General features: G+C 38.9%; 2 protein-coding genes across 5 annotated transcripts; one reads left to right on the top strand and one right to left on the bottom strand.

Moving 5' to 3' along the window:
- The first annotated feature begins 727 nt into the window (after window positions 1-727).
- On the top strand, window positions 728-13,344 carry LOC103481248 (chaperone Ric-8A). 2 transcript variants are annotated; one of them, XM_017301703.2, is made up of 15 exons: window positions 728-918; window positions 1,554-1,577; window positions 1,679-1,773; window positions 1,859-1,906; window positions 2,800-2,817; window positions 2,917-3,006; window positions 4,273-4,877; window positions 5,333-5,468; window positions 7,162-7,350; window positions 7,597-7,691; window positions 10,397-10,547; window positions 10,627-10,722; window positions 12,092-12,236; window positions 12,310-12,580; window positions 12,912-13,344. In XM_017301703.2, exons 3-15 carry the CDS (start codon window positions 1,684-1,686, stop codon window positions 13,027-13,029), a joined length of 2,052 nt encoding a protein of 683 aa, XP_017157192.1. In that variant the 5' UTR covers window positions 728-918; window positions 1,554-1,577; window positions 1,679-1,683; the 3' UTR covers window positions 13,030-13,344. The 2 variants fall into 2 exon arrangements, with proteins under 2 accessions (XP_017157192.1, XP_008434837.1); XM_008436615.3 differs by lacking the exon at window positions 1,554-1,577.
- On the bottom strand, window positions 13,038-22,256 carry irf3 (interferon regulatory factor 3). 3 transcript variants are annotated; one of them, XM_008436619.3, is made up of 12 exons: window positions 21,961-22,256; window positions 20,598-20,638; window positions 19,665-19,831; window positions 18,339-18,510; window positions 18,187-18,254; window positions 16,955-17,015; window positions 16,814-16,882; window positions 16,457-16,711; window positions 15,820-15,910; window positions 14,685-14,971; window positions 14,488-14,606; window positions 13,038-14,372 (listed from the first exon to the last, which is right to left on the bottom strand). In XM_008436619.3, the coding sequence occupies exons 3-12, from the start codon at window positions 19,827-19,829 to the stop codon at window positions 14,259-14,261; spliced, it is 1,401 nt and encodes a 466-aa protein (XP_008434841.1). In that variant the 5' UTR covers window positions 19,830-19,831; window positions 20,598-20,638; window positions 21,961-22,256; the 3' UTR covers window positions 13,038-14,258. The 3 variants fall into 3 exon arrangements, with proteins under 3 accessions (XP_008434841.1, XP_008434840.1, XP_008434842.1); XM_008436618.3 differs by lacking the exon at window positions 20,598-20,638 and having other exon boundaries at window positions 21,961-22,255; XM_008436620.3 differs by lacking the exon at window positions 20,598-20,638 and having other exon boundaries at window positions 16,814-16,879; window positions 21,961-22,255.
- Window positions 22,257-23,344: the final 1,088 nt, after the last annotated feature.

The following is a 23,344-nucleotide window of genomic DNA, read 5'->3' as shown; positions in this document are numbered from 1 at the left end:
TAAACAAATGACAGAGCAATGACTCCCAGCAGTTAGCAGCGGCTAACGATTATAAAGTTAAACATATATAAAATGCACATTAATAATGATAACAGTTAAAAACGTATACAAAACACGAAACACTGTTAGATCAATTCTGTCTAAAAAAAATACATGTTAAAATGCAATAATTGTAAAGAAAACACAGAGTTAATCCTAATACGTACCACAGTTACCAAGGGCAACAAGGAAAAAGGGGCGGAGCTGTCAGTTACTGGTTGCTATGGTAACCACCAACCGTCAAGACCAGCGTAACGGAGCTTAGTACAGCGACAATAAAAGTCTGGAGAAACAATTTATTGACTAAACAAAACAACTTCGGAGAACAAATAAACAAATTTTGACAAACGTCACACCCACCGTACTGTCAAAATAAAATCCTGTTACACACACTTTGGTCTCCAGCCTTTTAATTTGGCAGAAATCCTCACAAAGGTTCATTTTTCCCTTTAATTATGAGGGAAGCAGTCAGACACGCTGACAGCAGCAGCTGATGTTTTATTCAGTCGTTTTTCTCAGCCACATTTAGATCCAGTTTGGTTTTTATAACATATAGCAAAGCTCAGCTGAAGAAAGAAGGAAGTTTTAAAGGCTGTTTCAGAGCGGCGCACACATGGGAAACATCCAACAGGTTGAAAGGTCAACACAGGGAGATATAAGCTTAGAGTCCATTAGTGGATTATAACCATAAACACTCGGTGGCTCCTGCATCTCCCTTGGATTAAAGAGAGAGAGAAACACGGAGAGGCAGGCAGGCTGCATGACAGGGACCGTAATCTGACGCAAACTCCACGGCAGAGACGTGGAACCCTGAAGGAGCTGCGATCGACCCGAACTCTGAGATCTGAGGTGATCTTCCTCACCTGGAAGCTGCGGACGGTAGGTTGGCTCAGAGATTTAATCTGGAATATCACAGGAGTGACAGATTGGGAGCAATGCTGCCTTGCAGAAGGTTCTGGGTTCGAATCCCAGCCTCTGGTCTTTCTGCGTGGAGTTTGCGTGTTCTCCCTGTGCATGCATGAGTTCTCTCTGGGTACTCTGGATCCCTCACACAGACATGACTGCTAGGTTAAACCACAAAATCAAGTATATTTGGTTATAATTATGTAATCATATTACACTGACAGATTATTTCACTTATAACTTTTCCTTCAATATTAAGGAAGTATTTACTTAAAACAAGAACCTGTTTCTTGCTTAAATGTTACTTGTCTTATTTAAAGTGTACTCACTAAAAATTAGGACCAAAATACTACGTAAGATTGAGTGTTTTGCAGTGTAATTGGTTTTAGGTGTGAGTGTCCATGTGTGATGAACTGGACCTGTCCACAGTGTTTAATTATTGATGAAGACTCTGCAAGGATAAGTGCATATAGATAATGAATGGATGGGGTTTTATGTTTGCATTCATCTATTAAATCTGTGCAAACTGATCAAAAAAGGTGAAAAATCACTTGCATAAATCAATATTTAAGTAGGTTTCTCTTACTTTCTCATATTTCTTGCTTTTCTAGTTCCTCATTTGATCCAAAAAGCAGGTAAAATCTAGTCGTGTTGCCATCCTCGTTTACTGTTGTGCAAGTTTAATTCAGTTATGGTCCGCGTTTGTGTGTGTGTGTGTGCGCGCGTGTGTGTGCAGGAAGCATGGACGTGGACATGGAGGGGATTATCCAGTGCATCAAGCAGGGGGATGAGAACGGCGTTCAGATGCAGCTGCAGCAGTTCAACAAAGAGGTAACGCCGCCGATTCCTCATGCATGAGTGATTTCTGATTTTAAAAAAGCCTTTATTTTTATTGTGTGACTGCGTTGATCTGCAGTACGCCCAGTGCTTCTTCTTTGATGCCGACGAGAGGGAGAGGAAGAGGGTGAGCTCCTGCTGCGCCTGGAGAAAGTTTCGGCTCACATCCTTCAGTTAATCGCTCTCCACCTCCACCTCCACGCCGTCCTCGCTCCCCCGCCTCCACCCCACAGTCTGGCTGTGATTAGTAATTCTGCTGCATCAGTCGTTCCTGATCCTCTGCCTGCTCAGGCAGATTGAGTTCAGACGCAGCCACTGCAGACCTGTTAGATTAAAAGGGGGTTTTCAGGGATTTCACTGTAGGTTCAGGTCCTGAAAATAACGTGTTTGTTTTAAGCAGAGGTGTCAAAAGTATTCACATTCTAGCCACGGGTGTCAAACTCGAGGCTCATGGGCCAAATCCAGCCCGCCGTAGCTTTTTATGTGGCCCTCTAGATTCTAGACTAAATGCTAAGTGTACTTAAACATTTTGTTATACATCAAATTAATGCCATTTTTATTTGCTTACTACCAAATTCCATCAATCAGTCCCTCCAGTGTCTTGAGAATTATTGTGAAGATTCACACAAAATCAGCAAATCCCCCGCACTTTTAAGCATCTTTATTATACTTTTCAACTACAGAGGTCACCATTTATCACCTGTGCCATATTTTGCTACTTTTCTAGAGTCCTGCACCAGGAAGCAGTGCTGCATAGCTGACTCTCCCTTACCATAGACCAGAAAAAGAGGTCCAGTTTTAACTGTTATTTTTACAGTCACTGCTAATAGAAGCTTGTTTTTTTACTTTGTTGCTTGTAGATTTTAAATGTTTAGCCCCTGGTTTCTGGCTGCCACCTACTTTTCATGTTAAAGTATAATTTAGCTTTTATAAGATATATTAGACAACATTCTTTGTTGATATATTTTCTCCTCCTTTCCTCTGTCGCTGCCTGTAAAAATGGATTATTTGATTCTCCAGCAAAGAAAACTAGAGGAGGTAAAGTTCTGCCAAAGTTTGCTTCCTGCAGTTCGCTGTTTTGTGGAAACTAAAAGTTGGAAAAATGTGTTTTATTTATTCCTTCCACTGTTTTATCAGTTCAGGAAGAATAAAGTGAGGGACTTTGCTGATTCTGACTCCGACATCGACGACTTTGAGCAGGAAGATCGAGGCCTGATCCTCAGACAGGTAACATCTGATGAGCCGCAACAAACACATTTATGGGCTATTTATGTAAAACACATTAAAAAGATTTCATTATTGCATACAGTCTGTTGTTAAGAAATCCACAATGTCAAGTGCAAAATAATTGTTTTTTAATTTTTAAAAATAGTTAAAGATAAAAACTTTTTTTTTTTTTTTTTTTTTTTTTTACAGAATTTGAATTATTTTTTTAAATTTAAAAATACATTTTTAAATGATTTTGTATCACCCAGCTGTCTGCAACCTTTACAAACTAAAGAGTTATTTTGCTCTCAGGCCAGACAAATAAAACACGTTCAGCTGCAAATGTCACAACTTTAAAAAAAAACAAAAAAACATTTTATTTATATTTTTAGGACTTAGAATAAAGATAAAAGAAGACACATATTTTTTTTTTAATAAGCACATAGATTGTAAATTACTGGTAGTTTTTGTGTCATTTTTTGTTAAATTAAGTGCAGAATAATTTTTTTTAATTGTTGAAAGCCTGCTTTTGTAATTATATTTGCATTGCATAAAACATTAACTGGTTCTTTTTAACTTTTAGAGTTTTTAAGAGCCACTTTGTGGCTGCAGAACAGATGAATAAAGATTGTTTGGCGTACAGCAGTCATGCCTCTGGTGCCGGAGAGTCAAACTCATTTTCATTTTGGGCCAAATCGAAAATCTGAATGTTGCTAAAGGGCCGGCTGTGCCAGAATCTATTGATAAAACCCATTAAACTGTTAAAATATCAATAAATAGCCGTTTGTTTCAGCATTCAATAAGTGTTTCTTAAAATTAAACGATATTGAACGTCTCTCCGGGACTTTGTGATTGTTTTTGTGTTGTTGTTTTTTTTATTTAGAAATGTTTGTAAGGATGTTTTATGATATTTGTGCTAATCTATGATGCTAAATGTGACTTTTGTTAATCGCCGTAACTATCACAGACTACAACTTGACATCAAGTGAGGCTGAGGCAGCGATCACTTAAACCCAAAGATTTTGGCCAGTTTGGAGAAAAATTAGCATTAAATCTGTAAAAAAAAAAATTTGTTTTTGTGTGAATTTTGCATGACTTTTGTAGATTTGCAAAAGAAAACTGCTGGCGGGCCAGGTTTGGTCCCCAGACCTTGAGTTTGACACCTGTGCTGTAGTGGTTTTTGTATCAGGATGTCAAGTCTGTCCAATATGTTGAAGTTTCCATCTCTGTTTACAAATGTTTCCGATTCCTGGCTGCCTGTTGATGGTTTTCTGTCTCCCTCCTCAGAATCTATCCGTCGTCATTGTGAGGTTCATGAGGTCAGGGGTGAAGCGCAGTCTGCTGAGAGTCTCTCTGCACTCACTAAGGATCCTGACCAGGGACAAAAAGATCCTGGGCCATCTGGTGACTGACGGCACTCTGCTGACTTTGGCCAAGTTGGCCGGCCTGACCACAAACGACGCCAGCGAGGAAGGCAACGACCCCGACTCTGATTTCTACGACAACATCATCGCCTCCCTCGCCGAGGCCAAACTGCTGCAGGGCTGCGCTGAAGAGGACGGCGGCGAGGGCGAGGGCGAGGCCCTGGACCCCACTGAGGCGTTTCCTGCAGTGGACGAGGACTCCAGGAGCGTCACCAGCGGCGGCGACCTGGACAGCAACAGCTGGTTCGGCAGCCACAGGACCAGCATCAATGAAATGCACAGAGGGAGCATCCATCAGAAGGTGCTGGAGCGGGGAAGGAGAGACCGCAGAGAGAGCAAGATGGAGGCGGAAGGAGAGGTGGAGGAGGAGGAGCACGGGGAGGAGGCGCTGAGGAAAGAGGCCATGAAGGTTCTGTGTAACATGGTGTACAACAGCACCTGGGCTCAGGAGAGGTTCAGCGCGCTCAGGTGGGTCCAACGCTAACTTCAGGAAAGGCTGAGAACAAAAACAAAAATTATTTACATACAACCGCCATCTCAAAAACAAAACCAAAAGTTTCACAGCATCTCATTAATTCATCATGCACACTGGGCGAACGTCCGCTAATAGTAGCGCTAATAGTAGCGCTAATGTTTCATTTAGTGCACTTTCCTTCCCCTACATTTATATTTACAGACAAAGTCTACATTTTCAATTGGATAAAGTGGAGGTTTTGATTATCAGCTGTGGCAGCTCTCTTCCTCTTACGGTTTTTTTAAAATAAAACTTTATTGAGCAAGTGGCAAGTGTACAAGAGGTCCACAGAAAAATAAAACACTTGCAGGAAAAAAAACCCCCTCAACAGCCAGAGGTGTTAATTAAACACTGACAGTTTTAAATCTACCAGAGATGTAACTAAACGTTTTCCCGCTTATGGTTTCAGGCTTCTGAGCGGCCTCATTGAGTGTCTTTCCTCCAGTGTCAGCTGGTCGTCTCCCTCCAGTGTTCAGTTTTACGAGCTTCGCCTCATGTTCCTCATCACCGCGCTGAGACCCGAACTCAGCACTCAGCTCAAACAGGTACATCCGTTTATGTAAAAGCCCCGACGTAAGGACAGACGCCTCATGGACCGCTCTCGCCTGTTGTCGCTGACGGGATTTAGGGCGGCCATCTTGGAGCGGTCGGCCGCTCCACTTAGCGTTATGTGTTTAGCAGCACAATGACGTATCAGCGCATTTAATCGATCATAACACGCTTTTTTTTGTTACTGGAAACCATATTCAAACAGCTGTCACAGCTGCATTTATAAACAATTGTATTTTAAGTATTTTAGATTCATCAAGTCGTTTTGTATCCTTGAAGATACAAAACGACGCCTAAGCTTTCTTTTAACTTATCCTTGAAGATACTTTTGTATCCTTGAAGATACAAAACGACCAAAACAAGACCAGAAGAAAAACAACAGGCCGGAAGTTCAACCAGACGAGACTTTTTCTTGCATGGAGGAACTGAAGATCTGTTCTTCTTGCTTTCACCAAGATCAAACCCAATACATTCATGTAGCCCAACATGACTCATGCGTGTAGTGAATCCAAGATCTGTTGTGGTTGCTGTGAAAAAAGATCAGGCCATCTATGTTTAGTCTTTTTCTAAAACTGCACAAATTATGCAAATTGGTAAAAAAGTAACCTTAAGCAATGCCTCATATTGAGGATTCTTGTGTCAGTGGACATGAGAACCTCCCAGCTTAGCCTGCAGGCAGGGGGAAGCATAAACCCTGTGGCCCGCCAAGCTTTTAAGACCCTGGGTAAACCCTGACTTCTGTCTCTATTTCTAAGTCGTCTTCAGGCTGATCTGGGTCCGATCCCTCCCCTAGGGGCCGTTTGACACTGGAGACCCCACCCAGATTCATGGAGCCCCTGACAGCTCCGAGGATCCCACTCAAACCCCTCCACCACGATAAGGCGGCAGCCCACGGAGGGGAAAAATAAAACCAGACACTGTTATTAACTGATCAGGAGAGGCCTGAAGGTGGCAGTCTAGAGATGGATCTGGCAGCTGTCAATGTGTTGGTTCTGTTGCAGCGAAACCAAGATGTGTTCTTGTTGCTGTGAAAATGAATGAGGCCCCCTACTTTTATGTAGTCTTTTCAAAAACTGCCCAAATTATGCAAATTGGTTAAGCAATGCCTCATATTGAGGATTCAAATGGTGACAGTGGAGAGGAATAAATTCTGTTTAACAGGAAGACTTCCTAACAAAGCCAACACTGCACCAACTATTTAAATAAGTTAAAAGGAAAGCTTAGGCTTTTCCTCCTGTTGAGGATCCATGAGGTGATGTCAGGTTGGCAAGAAGACTACCAAAGAAAGCCAACATTGCACCATTTATTTAAATTTGATCAAATAAAGTTAGTTACTTTAACCTGTTTTTTTTTATGGCTGTTAAATTCTCAAAAATGTTGCATTGAGTCTGTATTTTTGTTCTTTTTTCCAGAACGTCAACTTTCAGTACCTGATAGTTATTTAACATTTTTGTCTATTAAAAATTGTGACAAACAGTTTAAAGAGAAAACAAAAATGGGAAATTTAAAGGGTTATTACTGAACAAGAACTTAAAGATGACAGGGGCAAACAATTTCCACTTTTATCTATATTACATAAATGCAGAGAAAACTGTGAATGTACCTCTGAATGGTAAATGAACACGTTTACTCTGTGAGACGTTCAGGTGCAGCTAACCTCCTCACTCTCTCCCTGTTTTCCTCCTCCAGGAGGGAGGCGTTCCCATCCTCACGGCAGCCCTGGAGAGCTGCCTGGAGGTGCAGTGGAAGGAGCAGTATGAGTGTGTGCTGGAGCCCGCAGCACCACCCATCTCTCTGGAAGCCTCGCAGCGCATCGTGGAGATCCTCAAAATCCTCTTCAACATCACCTACAGCACCCACAAGCAGGAGCCAAGCGAGGTCAGACGCTGTGCGGGTTAAAAGGAAGGGGGAAGTGTGTATTTAAGGTTTTTTTGGGAGTATTTTAAAGCTACAAGCTCTGCAGAAATATCATGATTATATATATCTGTGGTCAGATTTTTGTTCTGTTTAATTTTAATTATTTTTTTAATCAAGATATTGCAACTTTTTACCTTTCAGTTGCATCTTACACGTAAAAGTTTGTTTCTAGAGAGAGAGAAATGAGTTGTTCGGTTGTGCGTGCAGGACGACGCGGCTCTTTACCGACACCTAGTGGCCATTCTGCGCCTCTGCTTGATGAGGAAGTGTTTGCTGCCTGAGGACACGGACGAGCTGCAGGGGTGAGGAGAAACGTTCCCAGCTGCTCCCAAAATAAATAAATGATCACATGAATAAAATAGGACGGACGTTTTTATGTACAGCACAGATATGAACAAGTTGGATGAGAGAAATTTAGTATCTAAAATGATCTGATAAATGCTTTCTAAACAGTTAGTAATTCTCAGGGATAGCATAGCACGTTTATTGTTACAAAAAAGAATATATTTGCATTAATTTCTCTTTTTTAACTAAATACATATAGTTGAAAGAATACAACATGTTCCAAATTTATCCCACATTACATAATATGCAAAGTTTTGCATAATTTTTTATAAATAAAAAATGTTATAGAACTATATATAAGAATATATATATAAGATATAAATATAAAAATAATATATAATATCTAATTTAATTTATATATAATATATACAATTTTAATATATAAATTTATATATAATATATACAATTTTCTAATTTATATATAATATATAAAAATAATATATATAAATATAAAAATAATATCTTATAAAAATATATAAGAACTATATTTTTATTTTTGGTTTTAATGGTTTGAAAACAAAGAAAAATGAAAAAAAAAACTTTGCAATGACGTGGTAAGAAACAGTGTGTTGGAAAATGATATAAAAATCATTTGGTTCCTCTAAAGTTTATATATTCGTAACTATATCTATATCTATATATATATATATAGATATATATAAATATTATCCATTTCAAACACACATATATGTGTGCTTGAAATGGAAATTAAAATTATTTGGACACACAAAACTTTCCTAGTTTCCACCTTATGACAAGAAAATGACCTACAAGTTTTGCTAGTTGTCTTAGTCATTGTTTTGTAGATATTTTGTGCCATAATGTTTTTTTATTCCATCAAAAAAAAAATTGACAAACTGTTCAAACCTGCATTTGTTAATATATTTTTAGTTGGTTCTTTATTACTTTTTACCAAAGTTATTAAGCTCAGTTAATTAGAGCAGTGTTTTTCAACCTTTTTTGAGCCAAGGTACGTTATTTTAATTGAAAAAATCTCGAGGCACACCACTAACCAAAAATGTAAACAAAGATACTCTGTAGATGCCTATATTACATATATAGTCATTCTTATCAAAGTCTCTTGAATAGGAATCAAATAAACACAAAAATGCATTTGTATCACATTTTACATTTCTTACTTCAAATTGCACTTAACATGTCCACTTCAAAAATACCCCTGAACAGTGCCACAACACTGGTGTTAAATTTAAAGAAGTTGTAGAAAACTTCAAACTGTTTTACAAACTAATCCACAAGCATTCTTTTAGCCGGAATACAGAAAATAATTCTTATTCTGAAAGAAGCAATAATATTTGGGAAACATTTCACTTCATATTCACTGTTACAATATGAAGAGTTGCATGTACAGAATGTCAAAATCTGTATATTTTACCCACCTAGTGTGAAACCTGTGCATGTTTGGATGAAAACAGCTGATTTCCTGGCAGAAATTGAAGAAAGACAAAGCTCTTCCTCAACATCTCTGTCTCTCTCTGGTTTTAGTTTTTATAGTAGCCAGGCTTGAGAAGCTCAATTTCACACAGATATGTTGTGGGAAATGGACCCATGTCCTTTTCAACCCAACTACTGCTGAGCTTCACTGTCTTTTCCATCACTGTGATTCAATGCTCTCACCGCTACCTGTAACATTCATGCATCACTAATTCTCTTGTTGTAATGTAAAATGCTCTGTACCTACTGCCATCTAGTGGTAAGAAAATAACATGATTACGCCGCTAGTCACTGCTACAGCAGACACTCGAAGATGGCATTATTTGCAGATAATTCATTTTCAAAAAATCTTTTAAAATCAATTACCGTATTTTTCGGACTATAGAGCGCACCATACTAGCGCCTTCAATTTTTTTTTTTGAAAAAAAAAAATAACAAAAACAAAAAAAAACTGGAAGCTGCTCTCGATTTTCCATAAGGACCCAGCAGAGGGCGGCGTCCTAATAAATCTGCTGCATATATTAAGGACGCAGCACTCCGTCTCCAAAGCCGAACCATGGTTTCGTTCACACCGAGCTTAAATGCAGCGGCTCTATTTCCCTCCTGTAGTGCCAGATCGACAGCCCTCAACTTAAAAGATGTATGATACGAGTTTGAAAACATTTCTCCATCGTGCCTGCTGCTTAAAAATACCCCTGAACAGGTTGAAAATTAGCACGTTCTTCTTTTGATTTACAATTTTGACTTCTAATGATTCACTTCCTGCTAGAGAGCCCCCTGGTGGTTGAAAAAAAATACACAGCAAAGCCACAGCGGGCTACAATCCGCATGGTTCAAAGCTTAGAAAAAAAAATAGCAGCTTATAGTCCGAAAATTACGGTACCTTAGGTGAAATTGAATAATTTCCACGGCACACCTGACGATCACTCACGGCACACTAGTGTGCCGCGGAACAGTGGTTGAAAAACACTGAATTAGAGACATGGAAAGCCATGTCATCATTTTTCCTCCACTTTATATATTGCTTCACTTTGCATTGTTTTTGTTTTACTATAACTTGACAAAATCAGCCAAAGTTCAAATGTCGTGAAGGTTTTTAAAGGCCGACTTTGAGAGCTGAATCTCACTTTTCTGTCAGTTTATTCAGAAACGGATCAACAGAAAGAAACTCCTGGTTTACTAAGCCTTGTGCTTCACTCTGTCAACGCAGTCACACGGTGAACCTGCTGACGGCGCTTCCTCTGCAGTGCCTCAACGTGCTGCTCTCGGTGCCGCTGGAGCCCGAATCCAAGCAGAGCCTGGGGGTCAACATGGACTGCGTCCACACGCTGCTGACCTTCATGGAGAGGCGCCTGGAGGCGGTGAGGGAGGAAGCGTTCACGTTTGAAAGTTTGTCTTCTTTCATGTGAACATGCAGTCGATCGTCTCTGTTCTTCTCAGGGAGATCGAGTCAAAGAGAAACTGACGCCGATCCTGAACCTGCTGACAGAGAGCTGCAGGGCGCACAGAGAAACACGCCTGTACATCAGGAAACATGTAACTTCACGTGAAAATCGTCTCACACTAACATGCTAATTGTATACGCAGTGATTAATTGCCCCACGCTGCAAAAGCACAAAATCTTACCAAGTAATTTTGGTTTAGTTTTTAGTGCAAATATCTTAGCACATTTGGAATAAGAGAAACTTACTTAGAAGTTACTTCCTAGCAATATATGTTTGTTTTGAGTAAATAATTCCTTAATAATAATGAAAAATTACTTGTTCTATTGGCAGAGAAATTTACTTAACATGGGAAAAAATGTCTTGTTATTAGTTAAATAATCTGCTACTGAAACCAGAACTTTTGCATTAATATTAAGGAATTATTTACTTAAAACAAGCCTCTACATCTGACTAAAAAATTACTTTTAAGTTAGTTTTGTCTTAATTCAGATGTACTAAGATATTTGCACCAGAAACTAAACTAAAATTATTTGGTAAGATTTTGAGTTTTTGCAGTGCAGAAATTGAGATAAACAATAATATTGTCATTTTGAGACATAATAATAATAATAATAATAATAATAATAATAATAATAATAATAATAATAATAATAATGGCATATTAATGCAAGTAGACCCTCCAAAAGATCAGAAAAACTTTAGTTTCTAAAGAACAGTTAATAATGGAACTGGAAAATATTTTAAATAGCCAATATAAATAAATAAAACAACTAAAAATAATTATAATGGATTATGAGGAAAACACGAGGGCTGCACAGTGGCGCAGTTGGTAGAGCTGTTGCCTTGCAGCAAGAAGGTTCTGGGTTCGATTCCTGGCCCCGGTCTCCCTGCATGGAGTCTCCATGTTCTCCCTGTGCATGGTGGGTTTTCTCCAGGTACTCCGGTTTCCTCCCACATTCCAAAAACATGACTGTCAGGTTAATTGGCCTCTCCAAATTGCCCCTAGGTGTGAGTGTGTGTGTGCATGGTTGTGTGTCTCTGTGTTGTCCTGTGACAGACTGGCGACCTGTCCAGGTGACCCCGCCTCTCGCCCGGTACATTAGCTGGAGATAGGCAGCAGCAACCCCACTGACCCCACTGAGGGACAAGGGTGTTAGAAAATGGATGGATGGATGAAGAAAACATGTAAAAGTGCAAGTTAGGACTTTTGTAAAGAAAAAAAAAAACTTACTCCTTTGTACTGTTTGCTTTATAATGATAGATATGATGGTTTTGTGTGTTTTTCTTTCACCATCTTTGATTGAGGAAAAACTGGAAAAACGAGTTTCATGGTCCTGACTTCCTCTCCCATCTGTCTTTGCCAATACTTTGCTTTGTAAAGCCTTTTGTTTCCACTCTGAAGTTGAGATCCATTGGTCCCGTGTCTGTATTTGAACCTTTCTGTGTTTTCCTGTCGTCAGATCCTTCCTCCTCTGAGGGACGTGTCGCACAGACCGGAGGAAGGAGACACTGTGAAGAGTCGCCTGGTTCGTCTTATGACTCACCTGGACACCGACCTCAAACACTGCGCCGCCGACCTCCTGTTTGTCCTCTGCAAGGAGAACGGTAAAACCTTCGTTTGGATCCGAAAAAATAAATACAGTTTTTAGGGAGTCTGCAGCTCCTCTTTGGTTTCCAGTGCGGCGTTTTGTGAAGTACACCGGCTACGGCAACGCGGCAGGGCTGCTGGCCACCAGGGGCCTGCTGGGCGGCCAGAGAGCCGTCTCCGACGCCCAGTACTCCAGCGACTCGGACTCGGACACCGAGGAGTACCGGCAGATGAAGGACCGCATCAACCCGGTGACAGGGCGGGTGGAGGCGGAGCAGTCGAACCCGATGGAGGGCATGACGGAGGAGGAGAAAGAGGAGGAGGCCAAGAGGCTCATCATGCTCTTCAACAAGCTGTCCAAGTAGGAGAAACAACTTTAGCGTCAGAACGACGGAACTGCTACATCCTCAGTCACGTTTCTGTCGCTGGGTTGCAAATTATCTCTTTATTTTCCTTAAATGGTAAATGTATCGCTCAAGAAAACATATTTATTCTATTCAATCTAAAACTAGAAATAAAATCCTGCTTCTTTTTTTCACAATAAAAGAAACACATTTATATGGTATTTTTTGGTAAATGGCAAATGTAATTTATCACAAGCTCTTTGGGCTGTAAAGCTTTTTTATCTCCTGAAAGAAAACAAAGCCATTTTCTCCAAATGATTTATCCGCGTGTTGATCTGCTGTTCCCAGAGAAAACATCATCCAGCCGATGGGAGTGGATGAAGAGGGGAAGCTGGTCCCGATGGCGGGTCTGGAGGAAGCAAAGTCCGAGTCGGAAAACGAGGCCGAATCAGACAAAGACGACTGAAACACGACAACCTCATGAATCCACTTTATTGATCTGGTTTTGTAAACATTTCATTTCTCCAGTTTGGTCGGTACAGGAATGGGATGCTCTGATTGGAACAACAAAGAGGACAAAAGATGAAATTGTTTGTCAGTGACGGATGGATGAAAAGGATTTAAAGAAACAAAGATGTAGAGCAGCTTTCACATTGGTCTGACTTCAGATTTCACTTCTTATTTGTGTTGTAGTTCCTGAGAAGAAATCAGTTTCGTTGTGATTATGACATCAGTGTGTTATTCCAGTTTGTTCTCTGTGTATTAAAAAGATGGCCCTTTCTGACGTTATCCAGTGTTTCTTGATCAGCCAAGATTACAAACATGAGATGAAGTTAACAGTTTGCAGCAATTATTTAATGTAACAAGACATCCTGGAGCACAGATGTATATAAAACTGCAGCATGTTTTGTAAACACATTGAGACAAATTCACTTTTTCTGCAGCAGCACAATCCCACATTGAAATAAAAGAACAATCTTTAAATGTACCACTGTTGCCTGTTGATGCATATTCAGCACACAAAGCTAATATTAGAAATATGTCGCCCCCTAGTGGCCTAATTTAGTTAACTTTCAGTTAATTCAAATGGACAGTAATGAAACGTTTTCTAATCCGTTCTTCTGGGTTGAAAAGACAATCTGTGAATTTTTTATTAGTCATTCATGACATCCTGTTTCCGTCATGTTGAAACATCATATGACAATTCAAAATGGGAAAAACAGAAGAACATGGCATTTAAAAAATGCAGATGTGAGACAGGAAATGACTACAAGAAAAAGGAAAACAGTTAATCCGTAGTTTAAAAAATTAAAACAAGAAACAGGAACAAATGAAGACTAAACTCAGATGGAAACAGATCTTATTTTCTGCAGTAAATAAGATCATAATCAGGACAATATAATCACCTGTGAGTGAATTAGAATCTGTGGTGGATGTTTTCATTGCAAGAAATTATTTAAAAAATACAATATCTTTGAAGGAACTCAAGTAAGTCTTATAAATTATGCATTTTGTGTATCGAAATCCAAAGATAAAGGAGAAAAACAAACATATTTGAAGTCTTGTGCATTACTTTGTTCAGTCCCAGCTAATGCAGCGACAATGTGGTGATTATATCTGCAGGATCTGCTTGGTGTCGAATAAAAACATAATAAACTGAGATGTTCTCACACTGAAAGAGGGAAATAAAACTCATCAGTAAAGATCCATCATTTCCTCGAGTGACATCTGCAGTTCCACAGACCGCAGGGAGGAGGCGCCACACTCAACAGCCGCGTTCTTCAGAAGCTCCATTGAAGTGGGAACCACCTGAGAGAGAAGAAAGGAGACGAGTCAAACTCACACAATCATGACAGCTGGAAGGATTTTCGTTCAGTTTTCTCTGTTTTCCATTCAGTCATTTAAAATGAAAGCCTTCCTTCACCTCCACCATGATGAGTTTTCTCTCCCAAGGCCTGTTTTCCGGGTCAGGCCACTTTTCCCCGAGACAGAAGAACATGGAGGACGGTGGGGATTCCTTCCCATCAAAAAAGTCCATTAATCCTACAGGAAATAACAGGTAACGTGCTGCAGGTCTAGTCACACACAGGCTCCCTTAAAGGCAGATGTTTCCGTACGCACCTCGGATGAAATCCTTCACCTGGTAAAGAGGTTCAGGATTCAGCTTAGAAATCTCGCTCGGCTGCCTGCTGCTGTCAAACTTGGAGAAGCTCCAGTAGGCTTTGACCTCGCCGCGCCGCTGGCCGTAGATCACGTGCTGCGACATGCCCACGTCCAGGCTGCCCAGGTTGTCCAGGATCCTTTGGGTCAGAGAGGCTTGGGTTTGATCCAGGATGCCAACCGGGCGCGGCAGAGAGACGATGCTGAGGCCCGTCTCATGATCCAAAACCGCATCGTTTAGATCTGGCCTGACGTGACGAGGAGATGGAAGAAGAAGAGAGGGGTGAAGAGCCTCAAAGGTGACCTGTAGCGCTTCTGAGAACAGGTTAGCATAGATCTGTGGGCGATGCAAAATCATTCTTAGATGATGAGATTTCAGTCTGCTCAGTTCTGCCTATTCTGAGTTGTTTTAAAGCGTCTTGTCACTTTAAATCCAAATAAGTTGCTGCTGGCCTGAAGTCAACGTTTACACTCACAAGTGAAAATAGCTGCAATCCGATGAGCCAATGATACGACCGTACATCTTTGAAAAGCTTTAGTAGAGCCTCCTGCACAATCAGCAAGTGGTTTCTGGATGCTAAGTCAACAACAAAATACGCGTCTTTTCCAGCAGCCATTTTAAAAGAACACAGTGATAAAACTAGGTGACCAAACGCAATGGCGCTCCACTTCGGTTGCTAGGTGACGGGCAGTGCCTGATGACCTTTGATCTTTTGAGATTAAATGTCAGAATTCTGAAAAAAATTCAAAATTCCGAGAAAAAGTCAGAATTCTGAGAAAAAGTCAGAATTCTGAGAAAACGTCAGAATTCTGAGAAAAATTCAAAATTCCAAGAAAAAGTCAGAATTCTGAGAAAAAGTCAGAATTCTGAGAAAACGTCAGAATTCTGAGAAAAATTCAAAATTCCAAGAAAAAGTCAGAATTCTGAGAAAAAGTCAGAATTCCGAGAAAAAGTCAGAATTCTGACTTTTATAAATGAAGGATTATTTCTGAGCGAACGTAAAGGAGCGTGGAGGTTTGGCTGAAATTTTCCTGCATTTCTTCCCGATTCGTGTTGGAACACTGAATAACCGAAACATCGTTTCCCTCTTGCTACCTGTAGACTAAGCGCAGTCCAGCTTCGTTGGGAACCTCCTGCTCGGAAACCTTCACCCCTCTGTAGAACACAGCCACCCTGAAATGAGTCTCTGGAAACAAACAGAGAGAAGAATTACAGCAAAAAATAAAAAATAAACAACTGAATTAGTCAATTAGAATTCTGACTGTTTTGTGTCTAAACCCAAATAAATAACCAAACATTCTTAGGATTATCTCAGTTATGATGTTAGTATATAAAACCAGTTACTAAAATGTTTCTTTCCTTGTTATACACAATACTTTCCTTTTTTTTGTTCCATTTGTTTTGTGTTTTTCCACTAATGTATCTTATACTCTGATGTAAAATTAATTAATATATATGGAGAGAGAGAGAGAGAGAGAGAGAGAGGTTGCACTTTATTACAAATCTGTGCAGTTTGAATATTAAGAAGTTTGCACAGAATCAAGCACTTTAACTGAAATTAAACCATTTCTAAGGATTTCTGGCACCTGTACAAACTCTGTTATCAGAATCAGGAAGCTGAATTTCCCCATAAACCTCCATGATGTGCATGTATGTAAACTTCTGGTCGTTTTTCTTGCTTCGTGTCGGGTTTTTTTTTCAGGAATATTTCCTGTGAGAGTGAGTGACTCACTGAAATGATCTCCATCTCTGGTCTGGTTCACCGTTTCTAGGAACTGCGCTGCCTGCTGCACGTCGCCGTAGCCCGCCCCCTCCGCCGCTCCCCCCCCCGCTGGACGTGCCGGTTGCTCTGGCAACCCAGTTTCACGGGCTGCACCCTCAAACATCACTGGATCCTGCTGTTGCCCGGGCAACGGGTGCGCACCAATCACGAGCTGATTCTGCAGCTGCTGTTGCTCAGTAGGAGGCTGAAAGCCTGTGGTGCCCTCTGTGGAAAAGTTGGGAGAAAATGGGAAAGTGTTTTTTTTTTTTTTTTTTGAGGGGGAAAGTACCGCTGGTTTGTTTTCTGCTGCAGAGATGAGGAGACTACCTGCTCCAGGGCTGATGTTCAGTCCTCTCAGACACTCCTGGAGGATATCCTGGCTGCCTGGGCTTTCTGCTGACGGAGATTAATGTGCTATAACAAAACCAGACAGTGATGGGTGAATCAGAATAAAAGCTCCTTGTTTACCTGCGATCAGAATGTCCTCTGGGTTATAAATAGGTCCAGCAAAGAATGGCACAACCCCACTCTAAAAATCACAGAAATAATCTCAATAAATTCAGTCATTTTGCAGCAACTAATCATTAATTCATGCATCACGAAAAACGAGGATATGAACAGAAATCTGAGACGGTAATCGAACATTTAAAATCCAAATATAAATGTTCGCTTAATTATTTAAGGTCTTGCATTCAATAATTTAAAATGTATGTACAAAGAGAATTTTGGCAAACAAAATTCAAAACAGATGTGGAGAAAGAGAAATAAAAGAAACTGAAATTTTCAAATTCAGAAAAGACATTTCAGTTAAAGGGATTATTGTGACGGTGAGATAAAATATAAATCTCTTTCTGCATGTAGAAGAAATTAGAAAATTATGACGATGTGGAACTAAATGAACTGATGTTTGGTTGTGTAATTTTTGCATATTTGGAACATATTTGATCTCAAAGCTGATTTAATTTTTTATATGAATGGAGTTTATGCTTCTTTCGGCTTCTTTTCATTCATGATTTCTTTTAGTTGTTAGATGAACTGTACATATTTATTATTGAGCGAATAAAATAAAATTAATGAAATTAGTTTTATGTCTGATTGTGTATTTATTTTATTCATTATCGGTTTATGTAGTCTTATAACTTTAACTATTACAAAAAACAACATGATTTACAAGAAATCCGTATTTTAATATAGTCATGATTATTTTACTTTTCTTTCCATGTTGTGGTCTCTTATGTCTTTGCGAGTTAAAATTCAAAGTCCATAAATAAAGTTGGGGTGGAAAACACACACACACACACACACACACACACACACACACACACACACACACACACACACACACACACACACATGTTTGCGTGGCTATCTTTGTGGGGACTTTCCATTGACTTCCATTCATTTCTACAACCTAAACCTTACCTTTACCCTTTTCCTAACCCTAACCATCACATATCTAACCCTAACCAAAACTCAATTCACACCTTAGCCCTAAATCTGACCCCTGACCCAAAAACAGGGTTTCCCCTTGGGGGGACCAGGCTTCAGTCCCCACAAGGAGCAACTGGTCCCCACGACGTAGTATGTGTCAGGACAATCGTCCCCACAAGGTACTACAAACAAGCGCGCGCGCACACACACACACACACACACACACGCACACGCACACACACGCACACACACACTGCATCACTGCGTACCCCCTGCGGATTGTAGCCGTTCAGAACATTGGCGTCTTCTTGCTCCTGGGATCCAGAGGAAGATCGGGCTTTTGATGGTAAAGAAAAGTAAACAGAATGTTACAGTTCTAAGTTTTATAATCATCAGGAACATTTGGGTCTTGACCCCTCACCTCCTGACGCCGACTCCTCCGGCCAGCGGTAGACCTTATGTGGGTTGGCGGCATCGTTCTTGTTGTCGGACACCATTTTGAAGCCCTTCGCTCTCAGGGCGCTGCGGAAGTTCCTCTTCCAGACGGAGGCGTCTCCCTGAGCCCGGCCGTTCCCGCTCACCTCCGCCCAGGCCTGCAGGGGGAGCAACACAGTCCACTGATGTAGATATTTTTACATCTTGTCATTTTTCTCCATTGTAGCAGAGTTGGGTTTCAGATGGAAGGTAAGAGAAAGGACTATATCTATAAAAATAACTCACTGAATAAATAAAGTTAATGTTACTCAGCTTGTTAGTGTAAAACAACATGCTAATGATAGCATTTGAGCTAATTTTTTACTTAAAAGCTAAAGTTAACATAATGCATGGACTGAGTTAATGATGGCTAACATTAAATCAGTTCAATACTACCAGGCCTGTAAGCCTACATAATCATGACAGCATGAAGCTAACTTTAGCCTTCTAGCTAATTTTGACTTGTGTTTTACAATAAATTAGGTTTAGTACTATATAAAATATGTCTTAGTGTTTACTTTGCATTTAATTAAATAACTCCTTGAATAGATTAAGTTAATGTTACTCAATATGATTGATAGTGTAAACCAAAATGACACATGATAGCATTTAAGCTAACATCAGCATTTAATCTATTTTGTTACTTAAAATCTCAGGTTATCTTTCGTAAATGTCTGAACTACTATATATATATATATATATATATATATATATATATATATATATATATATATATATATATATATATATTACTAACATTAACTCAGTTCAGTGCAACCATTATTATGTTTATAAACCTACATAATAATAGTAGCATTTAGGCTAACATTAGTCTTTTAACTTATTTTGGATTCTCTATTCCATGTTTGTATTTTAAAATTAAGTTTAAATACAACTGTGATGGCCTAATAATGCCACTGCCATTAATTAATTGATATTTTGCATAAAATGGATAACATTTAATGTAATAAACACATTTTTACTCACCGAATCTGTGAATTTCTTACAGAAATGTATTATTTTATGTCTCCTTTTATGAATTTGTTGGAGTGTTTTAGAGCCGCCAACAGGATTTTTGATAAAGAAAATCATCCCCATAGCATCACGCAGCCACTACTGTGCTTTACAGTGGAGACGGTATACAAAAAAAGCTGTTTTATATATTAATTACACACAATTACTCTATTTTCTGATTAGGTGACTTCTGAAGAACACGGCTTGCACTGGTAAAGGTTGTACAGTCGGTAGAAGGAGAAAACTTGTTTTTTATTACTTTAAAGATGAGAACATCCTCATTGGAGGAGTCCTGCCTCAGTGCGTGCTTCCATGGGATGCAGAACTCAGTTTGCTCAGGGTTGGTCCAATGGACGCCTGGATACCTCTGACTGTCGATGCTGGACTTGAGCCATGGGATCAGCAGTGGTTTTGAGTGAGCCATTTCTGTAAAACCAAAAGAAACAGATGCTGATAAACACCAGGCAGCTTTCCAGAATCTGAAATCAAACTTTTAGAAAACACATATCTTCTTCCACAGTCATCCAGATTTTTTCTTGTGTGAATCGCACACAGATTATAGGGAATTTATCGAATGTTAAAGTGATCCCTGACCTATTCTGGTCCTAAACACACCCTCAATAAGAGCAGATCTTAACCGTCAACCAGTGGTGGGCTCTGCTAACTACAAAGCTAGTTGTGCTATTCCTAAAACACTAATTATAAACATTAGTTCTGCTAACGATACAGTGCTACACCAACACAGAGGTTAGTGGAAGTAAATGCTAAAGTGTTAACTTCAATTTAAATTATATCTCTCTTTTAAAGACTACAACCCTTGAGCACCAATTTCATTATGAAATGCTAATTCACATACATATAAAGGCCTTCTGTGTCTGTGTTTCATGTTGCCCCTGTATGTTTCTTGCTTTAAAGTTATTAAATTTATTGGGGCAAAAAGAGCGAACACAAGGAGAGGAAATAGTTTATACTGCCGTATAAACAGTCTTCATCCTCTTCAAAATAAGAGCATGAATACGAATGTATACTTAACAGTCGATTACCAAATAAATTAGTGCTTAAGAATTTACCTGGGAAATGTATTTAGAGGAAGGTATGTGTGCTAAGTGTTTTCAAAGTTAGTAAAAGGGCTAAAGCGCTAAAATGTGTTCAAAGTCTGAAAGTTGGTTAGTAGTTCATGAGATTTATTTACCTCAATAACCATCTTCATCCTCCTCCTCTTCCTCACTGTCCCTGGGGCAAAGAGGCAAATCTTTCTTTTTGTTGCCAATTTCTGAATTTTCCTCATCGATAAACATCTTTCTTATTTGAAAGCATGACCTCTTGTACTTCCTATTTTATAAAATATCAGAAGGAAACGGATCCCTGTCTGATATTTAAATAGCAAATTTTACTAAATAAACATTTAAAAAAAGGTACATTTACATATAAAATTGTCAAATGCGATTGTCTTTTTGCAGATTGTTTGAGTTTTTGTGGAAATTATTTGGATTTGTTGATATTTTCTCATTGTCAGGAAAAAAAACAACAGGTAAGAGAAAACTCAGGTACAGACATTTGATGTTGAGTGTTTTGTTTGACACAAAAAATGACAGTTTCTGTTTCATTTCTGTTAACAAACTTCAAGATCTCGATTGCGTTTTACAAGAATAACAGAAAACAGAAACTAACATTAAAACACAGCAAAACAAAGAGAAGTGCAAATTTTTTGGGGGGGCATTTCAGAGACATGTCAGTAGTTCATAGAATAAAAGAACAACATTCATTTTTACTCAAACATAAACAGTAAAATCAGAGAACTGATTATTTTAATTGGTCTCTTAATATTTTCCAGAACTGTACATGCTTGTACAATACTAAATATATGGAAAATTGTGACTTTAACATATTAAAAATCATGCAAGCATTTATTTCATAAAACAGGTTAGTGCTGCACGTGTCCTTGGTTAGATAAAGGTTATAATAAGTTACAAATTAAGATGTTATATTAAATCCTTCTTTAAATAAAGTCTTGAAAGTGAATCCATGTAGCTGCTTTTCTCCCCACTTCCTCTAAAATATCAGAAATTTCATGAAAAAACAACAAGGAGTTGAGAAATTTGGTAAATATTACAACTGAGAAAGAGGAAACGGACTGAAGACAGCAAAAGTGTAATAGTGTAATAATTATGATAATAAATAAAACTGAAATAGAATTAAAATACTTAAAATATGCACGTCTGATAATGATAAATAGTGAAAAATGCACAATAATATGCATTCTGATGAGGTTTAGCAGAAATAAAAAAAAAACATAAGCAGGTGACAAACACACTTTTCATCAAGCCTAATTTCTATATTAAAATGTTCTTGCTGTGCTGTAATATTAGAAAGTTAAATGCTGTTGTCAGTAGTTCTTAGCAGGAAAACATCAAAATTAACAGAAATAAATGCTTGACAACATCATTCTGTGTATTTAATCTGTAAAATCTGCTTCACTTTGCAAATAGAGTTGCTGACATGCATCAACTTTTCAATAATATTCAGTCTTTCTAAATGTATTGTATGTGTACTACCTCTATCTTTCTCCACAATAACAGAATAATTGATCCTCTCGTTCCTTTTAGTGATGCAGGTTCGGTTCGTTCGGCTCAGGTCGGTCCAGTGGTCGTTTTTCGGAACCCGAAGAGAGAAAAACCAGTTCAGAGATGGAGACACGGCGGGGGACGGCGACCAGCTGTCCTCCAATCCGAGATGCGGCTTTCTTAAAAACTGACACCGCCTGATTTCTGACTTTCGGAGCTTCTGACTTCTCGGGAAACTCCGACTGTTTGTTTCGTTTTCCTGATGTGACGTCAGCACGTCGGGCTAAGGCAAGACGTGCCCACAAACACGCACGAGACTGGCGCCTACTTCCGAGTACCAACGTTAAGCACTTTGAAGTACGAAGATTTAACAGTATTAAAGTAATTTATTTGTCAAATTAAGTTATTTGTCGAGAAGATATAGCACTTCCCCACAAGTATAAGCGGTTTTAGATCTTGAGTGAATTAGTATAAATTAGTTTTACGTTCAAATGTAGCTGTAAAATAGTTATCTAGTTAGCTTACTTTGATCAAGTCTAACATTGTTAAATGTTTTAAACTGGATTCTATAATCCTTTATTTTGTACATTCACTGTTTTTACATTAAAGAAATGTCAAATTTATTCTGCAAAATTTCAGACTTGTTCAGATTATCTGAAAAATGCACACTGTTTACATATCATGCTTTATAAATGTATTCACACCCTTCAAATTTCCCCCCCTCACTTTGTTACATTAAAAACTAAACGATTAAATTAAATCTATCAAGATTTTTTGTGTGAGAGATCTACACAAGGTAGAAGTTTTTCAATTTCTGTAATAAAAAAATCTGAAAAGTGTGGTGTGCATTTGTTTTCAAACATCCTGAGTACTGGCAAATTCTTTGCTATCAGCTCGAGTTCTGTCAGATTTGATGGGTAGAGCAGCTGTGAGTCATTTTATATATTCTCAATTTGTTTCAAGTCTGTACTTTGACTATGCCACTCTAGCACATAAGTATCCTTTCATTTAAACCATTCAGTTGTCGCCATGGTGGTACGTTTAGGGTTAATTTCCTACAGAATGCAAACCTCTGCCCATGTTAGTCATTTTTAAGCCTCCAACAAGTTTTCCTCTAGGATTCATCTCCATCTTTAGCCATCACACAGCATGATGCAGCCATCTTTAATATTTTAAAGATGGCTGTCTCTAGCTCACGATGGAATGTGACGAGATGTGGGAAACATTCCCACAACGAGCTGAAGGAAATGGAACCATTTGTTCTTTGTAGATTTTATTTGTTTTTCAAATACAGGAGAGTTAATGTACAGAAGGACAAAGAGTTTCATCAAGAACTGTACAGTATTTACACATCTTTTTTTTTTCCTTTTTTATG

This window comes from Poecilia reticulata, chromosome 19 (assembly GCF_904066995.2).
Source record: "Poecilia reticulata chromosome 19, P_reticulata-male-v2, whole genome shotgun sequence".
NCBI classification, from domain to species: Eukaryota; Metazoa; Chordata; class Actinopteri; order Cyprinodontiformes; family Poeciliidae; genus Poecilia; species Poecilia reticulata.
Note: the sequence above shows the minus strand (reverse complement) of the source record. Positions and strands in the feature narration are given on the sequence as shown.

Bases quoted from the DNA above. Each gene is read 5' to 3' on its own strand.
- LOC103481248 (XM_008436615.3), top strand. From the start codon at position 1,684: ATGGACGTGGACATGGAGGGGATTATCCAGTGCATCAAGCAGGGGGAT. The intron at 4,878-5,332 runs GTGGGTCCAACG...TTATGGTTTCAG, and splicing joins GAGAGGTTCAGCGCGCTCAG to GCTTCTGAGCGGCCTCATTG. The intron at 10,548-10,626 runs GTGAGGGAGGAA...TGTTCTTCTCAG, and splicing joins TGGAGAGGCGCCTGGAGGCG to GGAGATCGAGTCAAAGAGAA.
- irf3 (XM_008436619.3), bottom strand. From the start codon at position 19,829: ATGGCTCACTCAAAACCACTGCTGATCCCATGGCTCAAGTCCAGCATC. The intron at 15,911-16,456 runs GTGAGTCACTCA...GTTTGTTTCCAG, and splicing joins CAGAGATGGAGATCATTTCA to AGACTCATTTCAGGGTGGCT. The intron at 14,972-15,819 runs GTAGCAAGAGGG...TCGTCACGTCAG, and splicing joins GGACTGCGCTTAGTCTACAG to GCCAGATCTAAACGATGCGG.